Source organism: Penicillium alfredii, assembly GCF_028826965.1.
Source record: "Penicillium alfredii strain IBT 34128 chromosome Unknown utg000003l_segment0_segment0, whole genome shotgun sequence".
NCBI lineage: Eukaryota > Fungi > Ascomycota > Eurotiomycetes > Eurotiales > Aspergillaceae > Penicillium > Penicillium alfredii.
The window spans coordinates 881-18,769 of NW_026622700.1; the positions used below are offsets into that span (position 1 = coordinate 881).

The 17,889-nt window shown below is 47.0% G+C and overlaps 1 protein-coding gene across 1 annotated transcript; it reads right to left on the minus strand.

The window, feature by feature from the left end:
- Positions 1-7,964: 7,964 nt before the first annotated feature.
- On the minus strand, positions 7,965-17,490 carry NUU61_001586 (uncharacterized protein; the record flags this gene model as incomplete). Its single annotated transcript, XM_056652168.1, has 3 exons — positions 7,965-9,280; positions 9,340-17,145; positions 17,199-17,490. The coding sequence occupies 3 exons, from the start codon at positions 17,488-17,490 to the stop codon at positions 7,965-7,967; spliced, it is 9,414 nt and encodes a 3,137-aa protein (XP_056515097.1).
- Between the last annotated feature and the right edge of the window lie 399 nt (positions 17,491-17,889).

The following is a 17,889-nucleotide window of genomic DNA, read 5'->3' on the forward strand; positions in this document are numbered from 1 at the left end:
TCTCTACCCTTATTACTATTAAATCCCTATTTCCTAACTATTACTACTACTACTACTCTTTAACCCCTATCTATCTCTTCTATATCCTCCTTTACTATCTATATCTTTTCTATTCTTATTTCTATTTCTATATATATCTCTCTCTCTATATCCTCTACTTATTTAATTATAAAATCTCCTTTTTTACTTAATATATATCCCTCTCTCTATCCTATAATATATTCTCTTTTTTTATTATCCTCTTTTTTCTACTTTCTATTATCATTACCTCTTAAACCCCTAATCACTATTAAATATATACTCCCTAACCACTATATCTCCCTAACCACTATATCTCCCTAACCACTATATCTCCCTAACCACTATACCCCTTAATATCTATTTTCTATTAATTTATTTTACTACTAAAAAATTATCCTATTATCCCCTATTTCTAATCATAAAAAATAAACTTAATATAATTTCTCTTTTTTCTTTTCTTTCTTATTTTATTATTATCTACTATATTATTAACTTACTACTTTTTTACCCTATTCTATAGCGGTTCGCTACGCTTACTATTAATATAATAAATTCTATTATATATATATATATATCTCTCCTAATTTACCTATCTAATATATATTACAATATTAAAATATATAAAAACACTTTTGAAAAAATTACAAAATATATTTTTCCCTCGGCTCTCCACGATATATATATATAGCTGGGAGTATAGATCTACGCCCAAAATCGAAAACTATATTTGGTAATTTCGCTATTTTTTCTGATATATAAAGATTCTACGATATCTCTCGATCAAAAATATATAGTAGAAGTTGATATTCTCTTACTAATCGAATTAGTGATACACCGAAGGAAATAGATCACCCCTAGACTCGAAAGCCCCCGGTATAGCTCTTGTAGTAGAGCTTCGAGTATACTACCCCTAGATTACTACTAAATAGGAGATCCTCGCTGATTTTAACCCCTGGAATATCCTACGCTTAGGGTCCCCTCCGGGTATAACCCTTCGTAGAAAATATTCTACAAAAATAGATAGAATAGATAGAATATATCGATACTTTAATATATGAGAATATCGACGATTTTACTATATATTTAGTATATATAGGCCTTAGGCATCAATAATATATAGTAATCATATACCTTATATCACTAATCTACCGACTTTACCCCTTAGCAAACATCTACTACGCCCGGACTACCTTCCCCCCCGGTATCGCTACCGGTATAGCTCTAGGCCTCCTACCCTAACTTAACCCCGGTAATCTATTATATTACCCCTAGAGTACCTTATTCCCGGTATATCCCTTAGGTATAGCTCCCGGTATAGATCTTACCGAAAATAGAAAGCCCTATATCTTTGGATCTATATTACCCCTATAGCTTATAGCTATATCAAAATAATACTCTTGACGTAGAGAATCTAAATATAATATAAAAATCTTTCTCAATTTTTAATATTTTGATTTTATAAAGTATCGAGGCCGACGAATTATCAAAATCCTCCTTCTATTCTAGAGAATCTAAGTAAAATACTAGAAAAATATTCTAGAAAAATAGATCTACTATTAGAAATCGATCGAAAGTTAAGTAGATTAGAATATCTCTAATTTTACTCTAGATTTAGTATATATAGGCCGTAGGCATCCTAAATATATAGTGATCATATACCTTCGATCACTAATCTATCAACTTTACCCCCTAACAAAGAAAGGCGACGCCTAGTATATCTCGCTCCCGGTATAGCTACCGGTATACCGCCCCTGAAATCAACGCCGGTAATCTATCACACTACCCTATTTAACCCCCCGGAACGCCTCGCTCCCGGTATACGCTCCCGGTATAGCCCCGGGTATATCATGATATCAAGGAAGAAGGGTTCATATCTCTACCAATATAGACCCTCAAGACCTTATCCCTATATCAAAATAATCCTCTCGGTCTAGAGAATCAATATCTTCTATCAAAACCTATTTATATTAATCTATTATATTATTAATCTACTATATTACTAATCTACTATATTAAAAATATCAATCAAAATATCAATCAAAATATCAATCAAAACTAAAAAAAAGGTAGAAAACGGATCTATACTAGACCCGACTCTCTGCCGGTAGACCCTCGCTGGTAATAGAATAAACCTTCCGATGAAACTCCCAAAACACCCAAACCCCTAGGGTTACCTCGGTATCAATAATCCCCCACTTCCATTTTAAGAGGTGATTGGCCATTCGGGCAGGCCTCGCATCGTCGGGGACCCCTAGATCCTGCCATACCTCACTAACCTCGCTAGCGAATAGGCTTTGCTCCTCCCAGATAAGGCGAAAAAAGGCAACTAATAAGCCCTGGGCTAGGCAACGATTATTGACCTTATTCGGCTGACATACCTTGGTAGGGAGAAAACAGGTGAAACAACAACTATCATCCCTAAAAACAAGCCATTTTCTGATAAAATTGGTTCGTTCTTGGTAAGTCGTATATTCGCTGCATCGGATAGTCGAGTGGGTGCGCCAGTCGGAATCGGAATCGGGGCAATTTGGACGAAATCCAAAGGCGAATGCTATATAAAAATAGAATATATTAGTATATATTTATAATATATATATTTATAATATATATATATATATATATATCAAGATAGAGAATAGATCTATCTAGTATACATATATACTATATATACTATATATATAGAATAGAATATCGACTTACCTCGTTGCTGAATGAAATGAATCAGGCAAATACCCTGATCAAGCCAAAAACCAATCATATCGAGGAGCTCTTGGTAGTTCGATTGGGTAATTCGCTGATATTGCCTAGCCGTTCGACTCTGCTCAGTCATCTCCTTTTCCCTTTTGATGCAAAGATCACATGCTAAATCAGGTGATTCGCAGGCATTCATCACACGATTGTTGAAGTGCTTATGCAGAACCCGTCGTCGACAAAGACCCTCCCGAATATATTCATGAATACCCCCTAATTCGCTAGTAGGGTTAGAATTGGTAGGGAGGGTCCCCCTATCATCGAGTAGGATATAGGAATACCCTATAGATTGAGGGCTGCGTGCCAACCGGCCAGTCCCCTGCATGAAATCGGATATCGACCAGCTCCCACCAAAGTGGATCACGAGGCCAATATTGGCGAAGTCGAACCCTGCCCCGATAGCAGAGGTCGCCACTAAGATAGGCCTTCGCTGGCTAGTGAAGTCCCCTAGGTGGCGTTCCTTGATAGGGTCTGGTAGGTCTGCATGATAGATACTAACCCGGTCCGAATAGCATTCACCGAAGCTCTCAACATCTCGCTTACTAAGGCAGTAGATGATTGCCTGCTTCCCTATATCGATATTAGTATATATATATATATATATATATATCAGAATATATCAAAAATATCATAAATATAAATATCAGATATATCAGAAATATCAGAAATATAGTAGACTTACCAATTCTCTCATCGGTCTTGCGGGTATAGAATCTCTCGATAAATTCAAAGCAGCGAGCCCTAAAATAGGACCGGGGATCTGCGAGATCTCTCTGTCTTTTTGGTCGGGGGGGCCTTTTTGACCTTATAGATAATATCAGACCGATTAATCTCTGCGCGAACTGTATAGTAGCGAGAGACTAATAGATTCGTCTGAATACCACTAAGGGTCTCGGGGGTCATCGTGGCAGTAGCGAGCACTAGGGGGATCTCCAGTGAGGCTAGCTGCGTCAACTGGTAGCAGGTATGACGATAATCGCGAGCGAGATGAATAATATGCGCCTCGTCAACGATAACCCTATCGATTCTAGACCTTATCTGGCGAATAAGGTCTAAAAAGAAGGGTTTGGCAGCATTCTCTAGTGAGATCAAGGTAAGGTTGGGGGTAGACCTTATTATCTCACTAGGGTCTAGGTCCTCCCAAATAGTGAAGGGTAGCCCAAGAACCCTCGCTTTCTCTATTAGGTCTGCCTTGAGAGCCACTAGGGGAACTACTAGGATAGTAGTTCTGCTAATAGCAAGCGAGGCAGCCAGTAGAAAAAGGGTAGATTTGCCTCCCCCGGTTGGGAGTATAAGCAGTAGGGTAGGGTCCCTCCTCACTAGTAGGCGAAACAGAGCATCTCGCTGCTCAGGCTGCTTGAATTCCACTGCTGAATTACCTAGAATATTAGGATTAGGATATTAGCAAATATACCAATATAGATCGAAATAGCATGATATATATCGAATACTATAGTAGATATATATATATATATATTATGATATATATCGAGTAGGGAGCGAGGACGTACCTAAGAACTCCCGAAGTAGTGCCAACAGAAGATCCCCCTGCTGATGCTGGGTAGGGGCTGCCAAACCATACTGTTTTAGTAGGTGGGCAGCGTCGAAATCCTCACTAGAATAGGCCTGGGTGCCTAAGCTAGTCGGGGTCGGGGTCCCCGTATGCAGTGCTAAATAGTCGTTGAATTGACCGGTTGATAGCTGCTGCGTAGGCGGACTAGGTCCCCGGAGTCTTGCTCGTAGGACTGGTTGCCCAGGTAGCATACCAGAGTCTCTCTCTATTTGCATGAATTAGTATCAAAAATATCAAAAAGATCAAAAATATCAAAAATATCAAAAATATCATGAATATCATGAATATCAACCTACCTCTCGCATACCCTTCTCTCGCCCCCCTTCTCGCCTACCCCCCTCGCTGATAGGTAGGGGGATAGTAGGGTAGATATCCCCAAACTGGGTAAAATCGACCCCTAAACCGATGAATGCATGCCAACGCTGGCTGAAGGCGATATAGCGAGATTGAACGGTGCTAGTGAGGTTTGCCAGCTGCTGCGAGTGTCTGCCATATACCAACAAGCCGGTTCGCTGCGAATGATGCATCTGGCTGGCCCCAAGGCCTTCGTTTGACCCTAGATTATCATCATCACTAGGATCATCCAATATCTCTTCATTCAGAGTATATCGGATGAAACCCTGCGCGATCTGGCGCCAGTTGGCAAGGCCAATCGATTGCTCGAGATATCGGTTCGTCTGCATCTTCATCCGCGCTGCCAACTGGCTTGACGAAACTGGCGAATAGCGAAGCCAAAATACCAATTCGGGGCGAAATTTCGATATATCAGGGTGAATCTGATTAATCAAATATCGACGAAAGGGTAGAACTACTACTAGGTAAAATAGTAGGAGGTAAGATAGGCAGTTGGGTAGGGCGCGAACCGCATTCTGTTCGATATTGGTATAGGAGAAGGTCTTCCCATATTTCAATCGAATCAGAAACTGGCAACTGCTAGGGTCCAAGAAAAGGGTGCGAGTGCTAGTGGCAGAATTCATGAATTGCAGCTGGCTGATCTCAGTGCCCCTCGCTGGGGCCCCACTAGCCATATGAATAAGGACCAGTAGGTCAGTGAGAAAGGCCTCTACCTTGGTGAGGTAGTTGCTTGCTCTCGCATGATTCAGCTGGTAGGCTTGCCGGGGGTTGCTAGAATCGATATATATTAGTATGATATATCAGAATATATCAGAATATATCAAAATATATCAAAATATATCAAAAAGGATATCAAAATATATCATACCTTGGTTGGGCGAGTAGCCACTCGCTTTGATGATGCTCTAGCATATGCTTGATGAGGAACCCGTCAAATCGATACGAAGGGTCGATTCGGGTCAAAAAACTGAATCCTTTCGAGATCTCCGTGAAATCTTCAGTTTTCGAATATCTCTGAATATCGATCTGGCAAGAGAGATGATGAAAAATATCGAATCCAAAGCAGAGATCCTGAGCAAGCCGATTGGTCAGATTAATAATAAATCGACGAAAAAAGACCTATAGGTCAGTTTGACCAAGGCGAATCCCCCAAATCCCTATATCATTATTAGGGTATTGGGTGATTTCATGCCCTCGGTTGCTCGTATTGCTAGCAACTGCCCTAGCATAGACCCTGAGGGCGAGTATATCGCCTAGGGGGCTTCCGATTGGTTCCAGAACCACTTCTTCATCCAGGTCCCCAATCTCTCTGAGATTGGTTCGGGGGGGTCTATATTGATATAATTAGTAAAGGTAAGGTGAGAGCAAGGTAAGAGCAAAGTGAGAGCAAGATAAAAGCAAACAAAATAGTAAACAAAGAGGCAAGCAAAATAGGTAGTAGATAAAATAGTAGGCAAAGCAGTAGGCAGATATATCAAATATATCAGATATATCAAATATATCAGATATATCAAATATATCAGATATATCAAATATATCAGATATATCAAAAATATAGAATATCAACATACCTCATCAAGACCCCGCTGATATTCGATATGCAGCAGGGTAAATTGATACCCCTTGATGATAGCTGCATAGAGCTGGGTGATCTGGTTCAACTCTTTGAAGACACCCCGGCGATAGTCGAATGCGAGGCAGGCCAGAAAGGTATAGAGAGGGTTATTATACCCCTCCGAAGTCGATACGCAGGCGAGGTCCAAAAAGAGGCCGGCGAGTAAGCGAGCCCCGGTAAGGATATCGGTATAGGCATACCCCCGATTCTGGTAGGGGGCGAGGCCTTCCCGGTACTCTCTCTCGCGCTGCTCGGTAGGGGTATCTTCATTATCACTAGGGGCCTCGTCCCCGAGGATCTCTTCATCATCGGGGTCCTCGGGGTTGATCACCCTCGGGTCCCACTCGGGGGGGTGATTACCCTCCTGGCGAGGCGCCTGCGTAGGGGCCTCTTGCTTAGCGAGGCGGGTAAGAAAACCAGCGATTTCGTCGAGCCTCTCGGTATGATTACTCCCGAGGGTATAGAGACCCTTCACCGAAGCAGGCGTCTCCCGGGGGACCCCCTCCCGAAGATACGGGTAAGAGGTAAGTAGAAAGATCACTAAACTGCGAAAGACTCTCGCATATCGTTGGATGGTCGACCCCTGCTGCGGGGCCTTGGTAGGCCTGATCGTCCCCTCGGCGGTAAAGGAGTTGAGGGTGCATCGGGCTACCCGGGAGATCTGCGATAGGCGGCGGCGATTTCGTCGATTTGGGGGCGCGCGAGGCGAGGCGGCGGGGGGTGAATAGGCGGCTGCGTACCGGGGACAGGGGCGGGGACCGGGGTAGACTGGGTCTCGAATAGGTATGTATTCTTCTGCAAGGCCTGGTAGTAGCAGCGAGTAAGGACCCCCCCGCGCCCCAAAGCGAAGATTCGGTGCTTACGGGTAAGATGATCTCTCGCTTGGTTTTGGTTAGAGAGAATAGCGGGGCAGCTATCGATTTGGCAGCGAACCCCCGATTGAGGGGGCGATAGACCTGCGAGGGGGGGGACTGGCTGCCTAGCCTGAATACCCCGATAGACCCCCGTAAGCGAAATAAGAGGCAACTGGCAAAGCGAGGCCTGGTAGGCCTTTCGCTCAGGGGTGGCAGCGTTGAGATGATAGCGAAGGTGCCTATCTGCCTGGGTAGGCCCAATCGCATGCTGGCACTGCGCGTAGATCAAAACCTGATATTCATCTAAAAAGATGAAAAAAGGGGGCAACTGGGGGTTTGACACATTGGCAGAATAGTCAAAATAGTCAAAATAGTCAAAACAATCAAAATAATCAAAAAAGCGGGTTCCAGACTCGATTGGTAGGGTGGAATAGCGAGAGAATAGTGAGGAGATTCGATTTAAGGCAAATTGTCTAACATCACCCATGTGTGCATTAATAGCATCCCACTCAAAACATGTCTGCAGTACGGACTAGTGATTAAAGATGATAGATTTGATTGATTGGGAGAACGAACGAATATCATGAGGCAAGAAAGTGATCACTCAGTCTAATCGTTTTTACGATGTTGTCCCCATAACTCATTCTTTTGACGGAGGTCCTCGTCACGGGTGAGTCAGGGCCCACGGGCTGATTGGCTAGCTCCCTTCAGAATTGAACCATACCGGCACTACCACCTCAGTTCTAGCCCCTGCAACTAATGCTGCTGTCATACTATCACCGCTGACATAGCCAGTTTATGTGGATGGGAGCTGCAGCGCCCGGATACCCCGTTCTGTAATAGCGAGGGCAGATTCTTCCAGATCCGAACGGGTTAACAATTGACCATCCACGATCAGTCCTAAATGGGTCCTTCGGATATCTCGGCAGTCCTTCCGAATCTGGGACAGCAAAAACTTGATGAACTTCAGAGGGCTTCGAGGGAAGGTTCCATTCGAATTCTTGTGGATGAAACCGTCTGCCGCAACCGACAAACCGGCTGGTGTTGGGGCTGATGCCACGCCTAAGAAAGTACAAAGCTCCTGGTAATCGCCATAAGACTCAAGGTATAGCTGGCCTGCAAAGAGATTTAGCTGCATCCGGAGGAGGCCGGGGATAGGGCCCATGTCGAGGACCGCAGGGGTGGTATAGAGCGTAAGCGTGTCGAGAGGTGCGAAATCCCGATTTTGGCGAGGAGCATACACGTGAAGTGCAACCGCTTTTGATTCTTCAATCGCTGGCATCAACACGTTTGCCTCGTACGGGCTGATGATCATCATGTACATCAGGCTATCTCCTTTCCGTGGAAAAGAAGGAGCAGTGGACAGAATGAATCGCACAGATCGTTGGTAAGCATCGGCGACAAATGAAGAACCTTCTGGATATTGAACAGTATTGGTAAAATCAGTAGTTGCCAACAGATTCGAGTGAAATCGACTCAGGTCTATCTGCGATGCGGCAGATAGATTATGCAAAGTGATGAAGGCGGGTTGGTAGGCGTTAGAAGATTGCAGAATCATGCCTGATTCAATGAATGAAACCACATCATTGTCGATACGGTGCGCGGCAGGCTGTGCCGCGGGCGGGCGCTGATCTTCGCGTTCGGTTTGGATTTCTGGTGCAAGCTCGCGCTCTTGTTCCTCATCGAGGGAAGCGGACAAGGCTAGGCCACCAAATTCACCACAGCGCTCGTGGATGGCCTCGAAAACCTCGATATTTTCATCCACAGTTTGCACGGTGTTATGAGACGGTCTGTACCTCTGCTCGAGGGTCTGATATTCTGGTTCGAGGAATGTTTGAGCCTGTTCCGGGGCCAAACCGACGCCGTCGTGCATTTGGTAGTCCTGCCATTTTCTCTTTTGCTTCGCAAAGCGGCAACCTTGAACGGCCCAGAGCGGCATGCTGCGTCGTATGTCTTTCCACGTCTCTAAGATCGCCCATTGCAAGACGTCGGACACTTCAATGTCCGAGGTCTTGTCCCGTTTCCTCAAGGAGAGGATTTGGCGCTTGATCTCGCAAGGAATGCAAAAAATGACCGACTGACCGTAGCTAAGTTTTCTCATCCTCATACAGGCTATGCGGCGTTAGGGCTTGCATGTTTTCGGAACCATACAAAAGGGAAGGAGTTCGAACCTTGAACCAACTTGTCCTTAGTGATACCCGGGCCCAGGGTAACCGCCGCACGATAATCCACCGGCAGCTTGAGATCTATGCCTCGCGTATGTGCCTCATCCAAGAAGACTAAGCAAGCTTCCATCTGAAACGCAAACGGAGAGGTCTGTAGAAGCTCCACTCGACCCTTCGTGTCCACCACGCAAATGTTGTCCTGGTCATTGACGAAGATCGCGCCTTGGATCTGGTCATTCTGAGAAATGGATAACCACTGCCTTGCCACCTCCAGGTTGGTTAGCTCTAATATTTGCGCACCCACGTCGAGAATCACCCTTGTGGGCGGAGCCAGCTTCGTCACCAATTCCAATAACACATAAGCATCCGATTGAGCTGATCGATGACCTGTGGGGATGTCCACCACCGAGTTCTCTCGCCTCAGTAGATATTCCAAGATCAAGGCATTTGTATGATTTTGCTCCGGAAGGTCGAGCTGATTGACGGCCAGAGGCAGGGTTTTCCGCGAGTCGTTTGTTCCACTGAAACCGACGGTGGGGTTCGTTCTCAACTCCCCCGTATCCCAGCCTGACGCGGATAATTTGTCTGCAAACTCTTTCATCTCTTTAGGAAACACTATCTGAGCGAGGAAATAGTCCACTGTAGCTTTCGAGGCCCGAAGTGGAGGGAATATTCGGCTCGCGCAAAGATGCTCATCATCTAGGTTGACACTGACTAATTGCCGAAAGTCTGGATCGAGCATTGGTGCACCCTGTGCCCAGGCTTGGTACTCTGCCTCTGCTTCATCAGATTTGGCCAGATGATCGAAGGCAAGGGAGATCTCATCGTTGGTGAGTCCACTGTAGTAATACTGAAGGCAGGTGAGGAGGATGACGACGTCGGGATGACTGAATTCCGAGCGCAGTGAAGGGCTGTCTTTGGCGCGATACGGTACCGCAAGCCGAGTCGGTGGGTCTCGGTGCGAATCGGGCCCGTAGTTGACACGCCAACGCTTTCGCCCCAGACAAAATGCCAACACCCCTCCTGCGAGCAGGCCCCGGACGAGCAGGAGGTGACTCTGGATGCTTTCGTCCCAAAAGCCTGTCCCACTGTCGGACTCTACCGCGGATATCTCGTCAGCGGTGGGTTCCGGTTTCAGGATATAGATCAAAACCGCCTGTCGGACCACGCGAGGTTGTCGGGCAATGGGCAGAGGGCCAATTCCGTTCTCACAGATATGAGTCGCGATTCGTTGGAGCAGCGCATGTTCAGCATCGCAGTCTAACACGCGGATTCGTGGAAAACCCCCATTCTCTTGCTGAATAACCTCAATGGAGTCTGGTAGATCGACCTTCACTTGGCTGGCGTGTACTTTTACCAAATGCAACAGTTCCTGAATGAGGACCCATCGCTGCGGGCTGAGCTCAACAGGGCGCTGAGCTCCCATGGAATATATCAACTCGAACTTGGCGTTGAAAGTTTCATCACTCTCATCGATAATGTCACATGCATACTCGCGAAAGAAGTTCAGGGTTCGGAGCAGCGAGCGCCCTACCACGGGCTTCCCGGTAATGAAGCATTCAAGGCACATTAGCTTAAACGACAGGATATGCTCCGGTTGCACAAGCAAGACGCCGCCATTCGACATGCACTCGTGACACATGCGCTGAATTTCATCCACTTCAGCCTCCCCAAGATTCAATAACCGCGAGAATGGAAGCTGATAAACTCGACGATCCAGGACGCCGCCCAGCTTTCCAACCAGCATTTGATGCATCTGTCGCGATTGGGGCTTTGGGGTCAGAACTCTGACAATGCATCGGCCATTGGCATGCGCCGCGGCGACAATAGGCACCACCACCGATGATTTTCCGTCCCCCATGTTCAATTGCAGCACGATATTCTGCCCTCGGGTGGACCACGTCATTGTTCGGGCAATATTTTCCTGGTTCGCTCGAATATAAATACCACTTTCGATCTCTAAAAGAAGATTCTCTGGTTTTTCAAATGGATCCCAATTGGTATGGCCCGGGTTGCGGATCTCTTTGAGAAAATCCTCGGGACTGCGGACGAGACGGCAAAGTCGCTCCGCTCGCTGGAGCATTGTGATGGAACGACCGTAGAGTATGAAACACTTCCGCCACAGAATGGCTAATTGTGGCCACCGATGCCGGCTTAGCTGCTCCAACAGGAGAATAGGTGACAATCTTGGGGCGTGGTGAACCCTGAAAGCCAGGGCGGAAACGTTTTTTTTGAAAGTGCTGGATGTCGGTGACCCGTCTATTGGACCAGGTGGCAGTAGCCTCGATATGAGAGCTGTATAAACATCCTGGACATACCTCTCACACGAATTGAGGTAGGTGCCGACAGACCGTTCGAGATCGCCACAGGCAACCGTGAACTGGTTTCGGCTTTTGGTGCATGCCAGCGATGTGACACTATCTCTTAACATTTTCACGTACCATTCTTCATACGGAGAACTGGCGTAGCTACCCATTGAGTCAATCAGACTCCTAAGATCACCGGTCGGGTCAATTTCATTTGAGCTCTCCCGGAGAAGATCCGCCAACAGGGGCTCCTGTATATCAGGCAGTGGAGATACCGTCATCAAGTCATCAAAAGAGATGTCCCCTCGCCGTGGTTGAGCCGGCTGTGGATGAGACAGCTCCGGATAGGGCGGCGGCTGGATAGCTTTGACTGGATGTGCACATAGCCGGTTTATCATGCTAGTCAGGCATTGCCGAAGCTGACCGTTATCAACCCAAATACAGAACCTGTCTGTCACCATGGACATGATCTTGTAAATGTTCAGGTACTCATCCAAGTTCACAGCTTCTTGTGAGGCAGGACGCGACGGCGAGTGTGTAGGCCACTGACGGGAAAAATGATCCGACGCAGTTTTGCAGGCGAGTGTCCGATTCTGTTTCCGTAGCTTCTTGATGCGTGATCCAAAACTGCTATAAGTCTCGTAGGGAAAAGGTTCAAGTCTATCTTCTGGTGTTGAATCAAGCTGTGCAGATTGTATGAGGGTCTGAATTTTCCCTCGGTCCCATTCAAAACCTTTCTCGGGTTGAAATTGTCCTTGTATGGCTGTATACTCGCACATGATTTCTGGATTCAAGTACAGTGATGCAATAGTCTCGACAACAATCATATCGGCCTGGGACGAGTAGGCGATGGTTGACAACCAGATTAGGAGTTGGTACTTGTTGAAGCGACAATTTCGTGATGAAACCAATTGGTGTATTGCACACCAATTCTCAACAATAAAGTCTCGGGAGGTAAGTATCCACTCTGCGCTATATCGCAACTTCGCGCTCTCCACCTGAGCCCCAGGGCCACGTATTTCACACGAAGTGGAAAGAAACTTCCAGATGTGGGAGAGCCAATTCCCCGATTCAAGATTTCGCGTGCGAGATATCTTGCCGCATAGCATCTTGCTGATTGTAAACGCTCGAGTGCTGTTTGGGGACGAGCGATTGGCGTCACGACTTGCGTAATGTCGGTCGTGCTTCCCTGTGTGATCCTCTGAGCCAAATTGAGAAACCCGGAACGAGGAAGTGCGGATTTTATCACGGAGTAACAGATGTTGGTCAGCCTTTGGAAGAGAAGGCGTGGCAGGTTCTTCTCCAGGGTAGTAAAAGACGACGCGTGAGTTTTGATCCCGAATGGCTGCTACCTCTTCGTGAAACCCTGGGTGTTGTGACAAGCAGCCGAGAGCGTGCCTCCACTCCACACTCTGCATCACCTGCTCATTATCTGGATAGAATCTTCTCTGTGGGGTCAGGGCAGCGATTCTGGTGAGGATCGCGACGTTCTCTGGTCGGAGTCGATCGAATGATCGGACGGATGCGGAACGCAGGATGGAAAGGGCCTGCTCGGTGCCGGTCCGTCTGGTCAATGGATCTGGAAGGAAGTATGAAGTGGTGGCATGCAAATAAGTAAGGAACAGCTTGCTCTGTAAGCTTCCGTTATCTACCAAACGCCCAAGCCGCTCATCAATGGAATATGCATGCCATTGAGCCTCGCATAGCACGTTGACTTGAACATGATCGCCGGCCTTTGACCAAGCAACATCGCCTTCAGGTATGAGAATGATGCGCTGAAAAGAATCAGTGTTGACAAGGATCAATTTACTGTGAAGTCCGACTAGCGTATTGCATGCTTGTTTCGCATCAATGATCATTCCCGGATACTGTCGACATTGAACTGACGTGGAGCGCTCCGGGAGGACGAACTCCAATCGCAAACGCGGAAGGTCTATATGCAACGTGGATTTGACTTTGTTGAGCCGGCCATGTATTTCGGAAGGCTTTTCCAAGGGGTTGAAGATCCTAGCCAAGGTATCCGCGGTCGTGCTTCTGCTGCCGACCAGTTGATATTCCTGATTCTCCAGACGCCATGAATTGTCCGAATCCCCTTCGCGCAATCTCCAATGGTGCTCGGATGATACCCACGGGGATGACAAAGGTCTGAATTCAATGTACCCTCTGTCGATGGCGTACCAGTGGGTATAATTTCGAACGAAATCATCAGGGAAATGTCCAGAGAAGAGTCTCTGTGGCACAAGAACCCACGCTTGGTCACCTCTCACCGCTTTGACGGACAAGTCGAATCCTGGTGATTCGGGGACGGGGGTTATGCCCAAATGGACCGTATGACCGCAGCATTCCGCTCGGCACGAAAATTCCATTCCAGGCTGGTCACTTGGCATCACTTCCAATTGCGATCTTTCCCCAAATAGGATACGATATGCCTGATTTGACATATATTCAGCCGGCAGATGCGCGAGTGGAAGTCCGTTGACAAGAAGTTCTCCCGTCAGCAGGTTATAGTGTACCTGCATTCGGACACACTCTTCAGTCGGTTCGGAACATGCGGAGTGAAGCCAATATTCCACAGATGGAGATACCTCTGACCATATAGAACCAGCTGGGTATGCCGCCCACGCTCCCAAAATGGCAGTGTCCATTGGGGAAGGGGAAGTATTGGAACATTTCTCGGCTAATACTGCACGGCTGTGATAGCACAAAACTTGCCAGCGATAGTACAATATGCGCTGCAGGGAGCCCACTTCCAAGGGCAAAGAGTCACGTCCATTCCAGATGATCATGCAGCACCGCAGAAACATCGAAACATCTGACAGCAATGCAAAGCTCTGCGAATGGGTTTCGGTATCAAATGTTTGAACACAGACCAGAGCGATATAGACCGCTTTCGCAACCAGGTCAACCTTGCGTGAGTCGTCAATCTCTTGACTGGCCGTTGTTCTGACGGTTTCGACCCATTGAAAAGCGTTTCGGCGCATTGAGCTCAGAAGACCGAGACATCTTCGACGGTCCGTTTCACAGGGTGACAGACTGAGTATTCGGAGAAGGAGATGTATGAGCGTGTGGTATCCATGGATCAGGTTCCAGTTCTCTTTCATCCTCTCCGCTGCCTCGCTGATAGAGGAGAACAACCTCGCTGTGAAATCCGGTTTACGCAAGATCGCATGGCCTCGTCTCATCCACGTGTCTTTGCTGGGCAGGCCCGCTTGGTTGACAATCTGACGGATGAATATTGCGGACTCCACCTTTTTCATATCAATTGAAGGCATTGACAATTCCAAAAGAATGTTTTGCCATTGAATCTCCAGGCCAAGTGGCATCGCTGCGAGTGCTTTGTACTCCGCCAGTGACATTTCCACAGGTGTGGCATTCTGGGTCGCAATCACGGTATTCGGCGACGGACCGTGTGGTTTACTGGCTGGACGAAACAGGAATTTTTGCAGCGTGGAGCTCCTTTGCGGCAGCTGATAGGTACACCTGATTTCGGTCTCCTCTTTCCTCTCAAAAGTGCTCACAAAGCATCCTGCAGTGTTGTCAAAGTACTGGAAATGTAAACCATTATTCAAGCAAACATCATCTTCTGCGACATGGATGATTAATCTCTTGCGGCGATGGGTCTTCTCATGAGGTTTAATTTGCGATAGAAGGCAGAGCCGCTGGGAGTCAGTCGGGCAAGAGAAAAATGAGGAGAGCCCTTGATATTTCTTCAGTCGATACTCGGACCTCGGTTTCTCAATTTTGGAATATGCAACACCTAAGCAATTGTGAAGCACGTACAGCGTGGTGTCTCTCCACCCACCGAATGGCTCTGGGACCCGCAGCTCGAAGACAGTGGACTTTGCTTGTTGAGGATTGGTCGGCAACGGCCATTCATGAATGTCAATCGTGATTGACTTTGCCCGTGATTTATAGCCATGGCATGGGCAGGAATGGCTATGCCGCGACTCGCGGAAACCAAACCTTCGATCCAGGAGCACATCCTCGGACTGGCATTCGGTCTTAGACGCCAAAGTCATCAAGTGAATATAACGTGCGTGTTTCTCTGCCAGTTCGGCTCTTTTTTGGTTCCTGGCGTGGCTGGCCTGCTCTTCGATGGTTTGAAGTAACTGTTGGTGCTCATCAGATTGATCGAAATACCGAACCGAGAAGCAAGACCGGGTTCCAAAATCATGGAAAATCCCAGGCCCCGGGTTTAGAACCTGTCTCTGACGTTTATCGAGATACTCCTCCGCACGGGCAAGTCGCATCATTTGTGATTTGAACGGGAGTAGGAGGGAGTAGAAGCAGTCCGTGGGTATGCAGGGATCATAGTCTTTCAAGTGTGGGTGCAAGCGAATGGCTGACTTGTCGCAGGAAATCCACAATTCCAATAGTGTAAGCAGCATAGTAGACATGGCTTCGGGGTTGTGCAGATATGCCCTCAGCGCCACTTTGTGGTATTCGGAAATCAAACGGCCGAGCTGGGTGCATGTTGCGGCGTCTTCAAGATGATCCTCTATCCAGTTTCCCAGACATGACTCGACCCAATCTTCAAAGCCACAAAGGTTCTGTACGATATATTCAGGGCGGCAAGATTCCAAGCCCATCGGCAGCCTTCCGGTTTCGAAAGACATAAGCTGCGAAGACGGCTGGAACGACTCGAACGGATCTTTCTCGCTTTTTCGGCTCATGTTCCGTAAGAAGCGATCCAGCTGAGGCAAGGAACACTCTGTATCTTTTGTGAATCTCAATTCCAGGAGAGACTCAAAATCAATTTGACAGTCGTTCTGATCCACGATACGCTGCCACCCAGTCTGGGTTTTATCACTCACCCGCTGAAGAATCGACTGGATCGGAGCAAACCACGCCGGCTCTCCCGCTGAGGCGAGTTTCAATAGTCGACGGACAACCTTAGCCGCCATAAGGTGAAGCATCTCATGAGAGGCTGTTTCGGATGTTCTGTCGATGATGGAGCCCATGAGATATATCATAAAAGACTTGTACAGCTGAGACGGTCCTCGGCCATCCGATAAACGGGAAAAAGCCAATTGAAGCGCGACACGAATGAGAAGCCATAAAGCTGACCGTCGCCACGGAAAACGACAATCACGCCACATTACTTCTTCACGACAGCGTTTCAGAATTTGTTCGTCCGTGATGTCCATAGACAGCGGTCGAAGTGTGGCCATGAGAAAGTCGATGACCATTTTCGGATCGGTTGTATCCCTGTCCTCGTCGTGCTTGCGTTTTGCTTTTCGAACTTTCGGCTTTGTACCTGCAACGGGCTGTTGACTCATGCGGGAAATGGTTTGCGCCAACATCGTAAGCAGGTCAGGCTCATTGAAGACACGGGTATCGAAAGCCAACGTCGGGCCAGGAAATGTGCGTTGAAGTCGACCCTTCGTTGTCATCACCGCTTCATTCACAGGAGAGAGCTCAAAACATTCGATATGGGTCCTCATGTCCTTATTGCTGATCAAGATAGCAGCATTTTGCTCGCGGACGTAAATTGGTAGGAAACCACCTGGAGACTTATTAACTATTTGACTATACCATGTAGGCTGAATTCCAGTTCACCTTCTTCTTTCAGCTGTCTAAGGATCTTTTCAAGCTGCACTTCATCTACCTCGCCTTTGGGACCGTGAACCTGTCGCAGTCGAGTGATCATCGTCAAAGCTAGTCCAATAACTTCAGCCTCGACTGAAGAAAAGTAGGGCTTGAATTGATGAAGAGCATCGATCACCACATCGATCAGGAGAACCTCATGGCCGACACAGTAGTCGTCTTCCTGCGGGAGCTTTGGAGGGAGGAAGATATGATGAAAGAGATACGATATTTCCTGCATGTCTGTCAACGGAAAATGGTCCATTTCGGTGCTTGTAGCAATATAGTGCCTCAACGTGTCTGTTATGGGTGATAGAGTGCTTTCTTTGAGATTTGTCTGAAAGCATTTTACAGAGGCCGCGTGGTGAAGTTTATATATTTTTTATGGGAGTAGCAAGGGGCGGTCTATCTTTAACTGACGCCTTCCCTATTCCTCAGAGCTTTCTATGAGTGAAAGAAACCCCTTGAGTGGATATAATACTTCCTTTAAGAGTAATTATGTCCTGTGAATGTCAAGACAGCTAAGGAGGGGTTGGCCACGCTCGAGTGTATCACGTATTTATTCTTAGACTGCATTGCCATCCAAAATCCGCAAATTACGGCACGAGTCTACCGGATATAAAGATTTGATATCTAGATATACCAAGATACTGAAAGGTTCCAA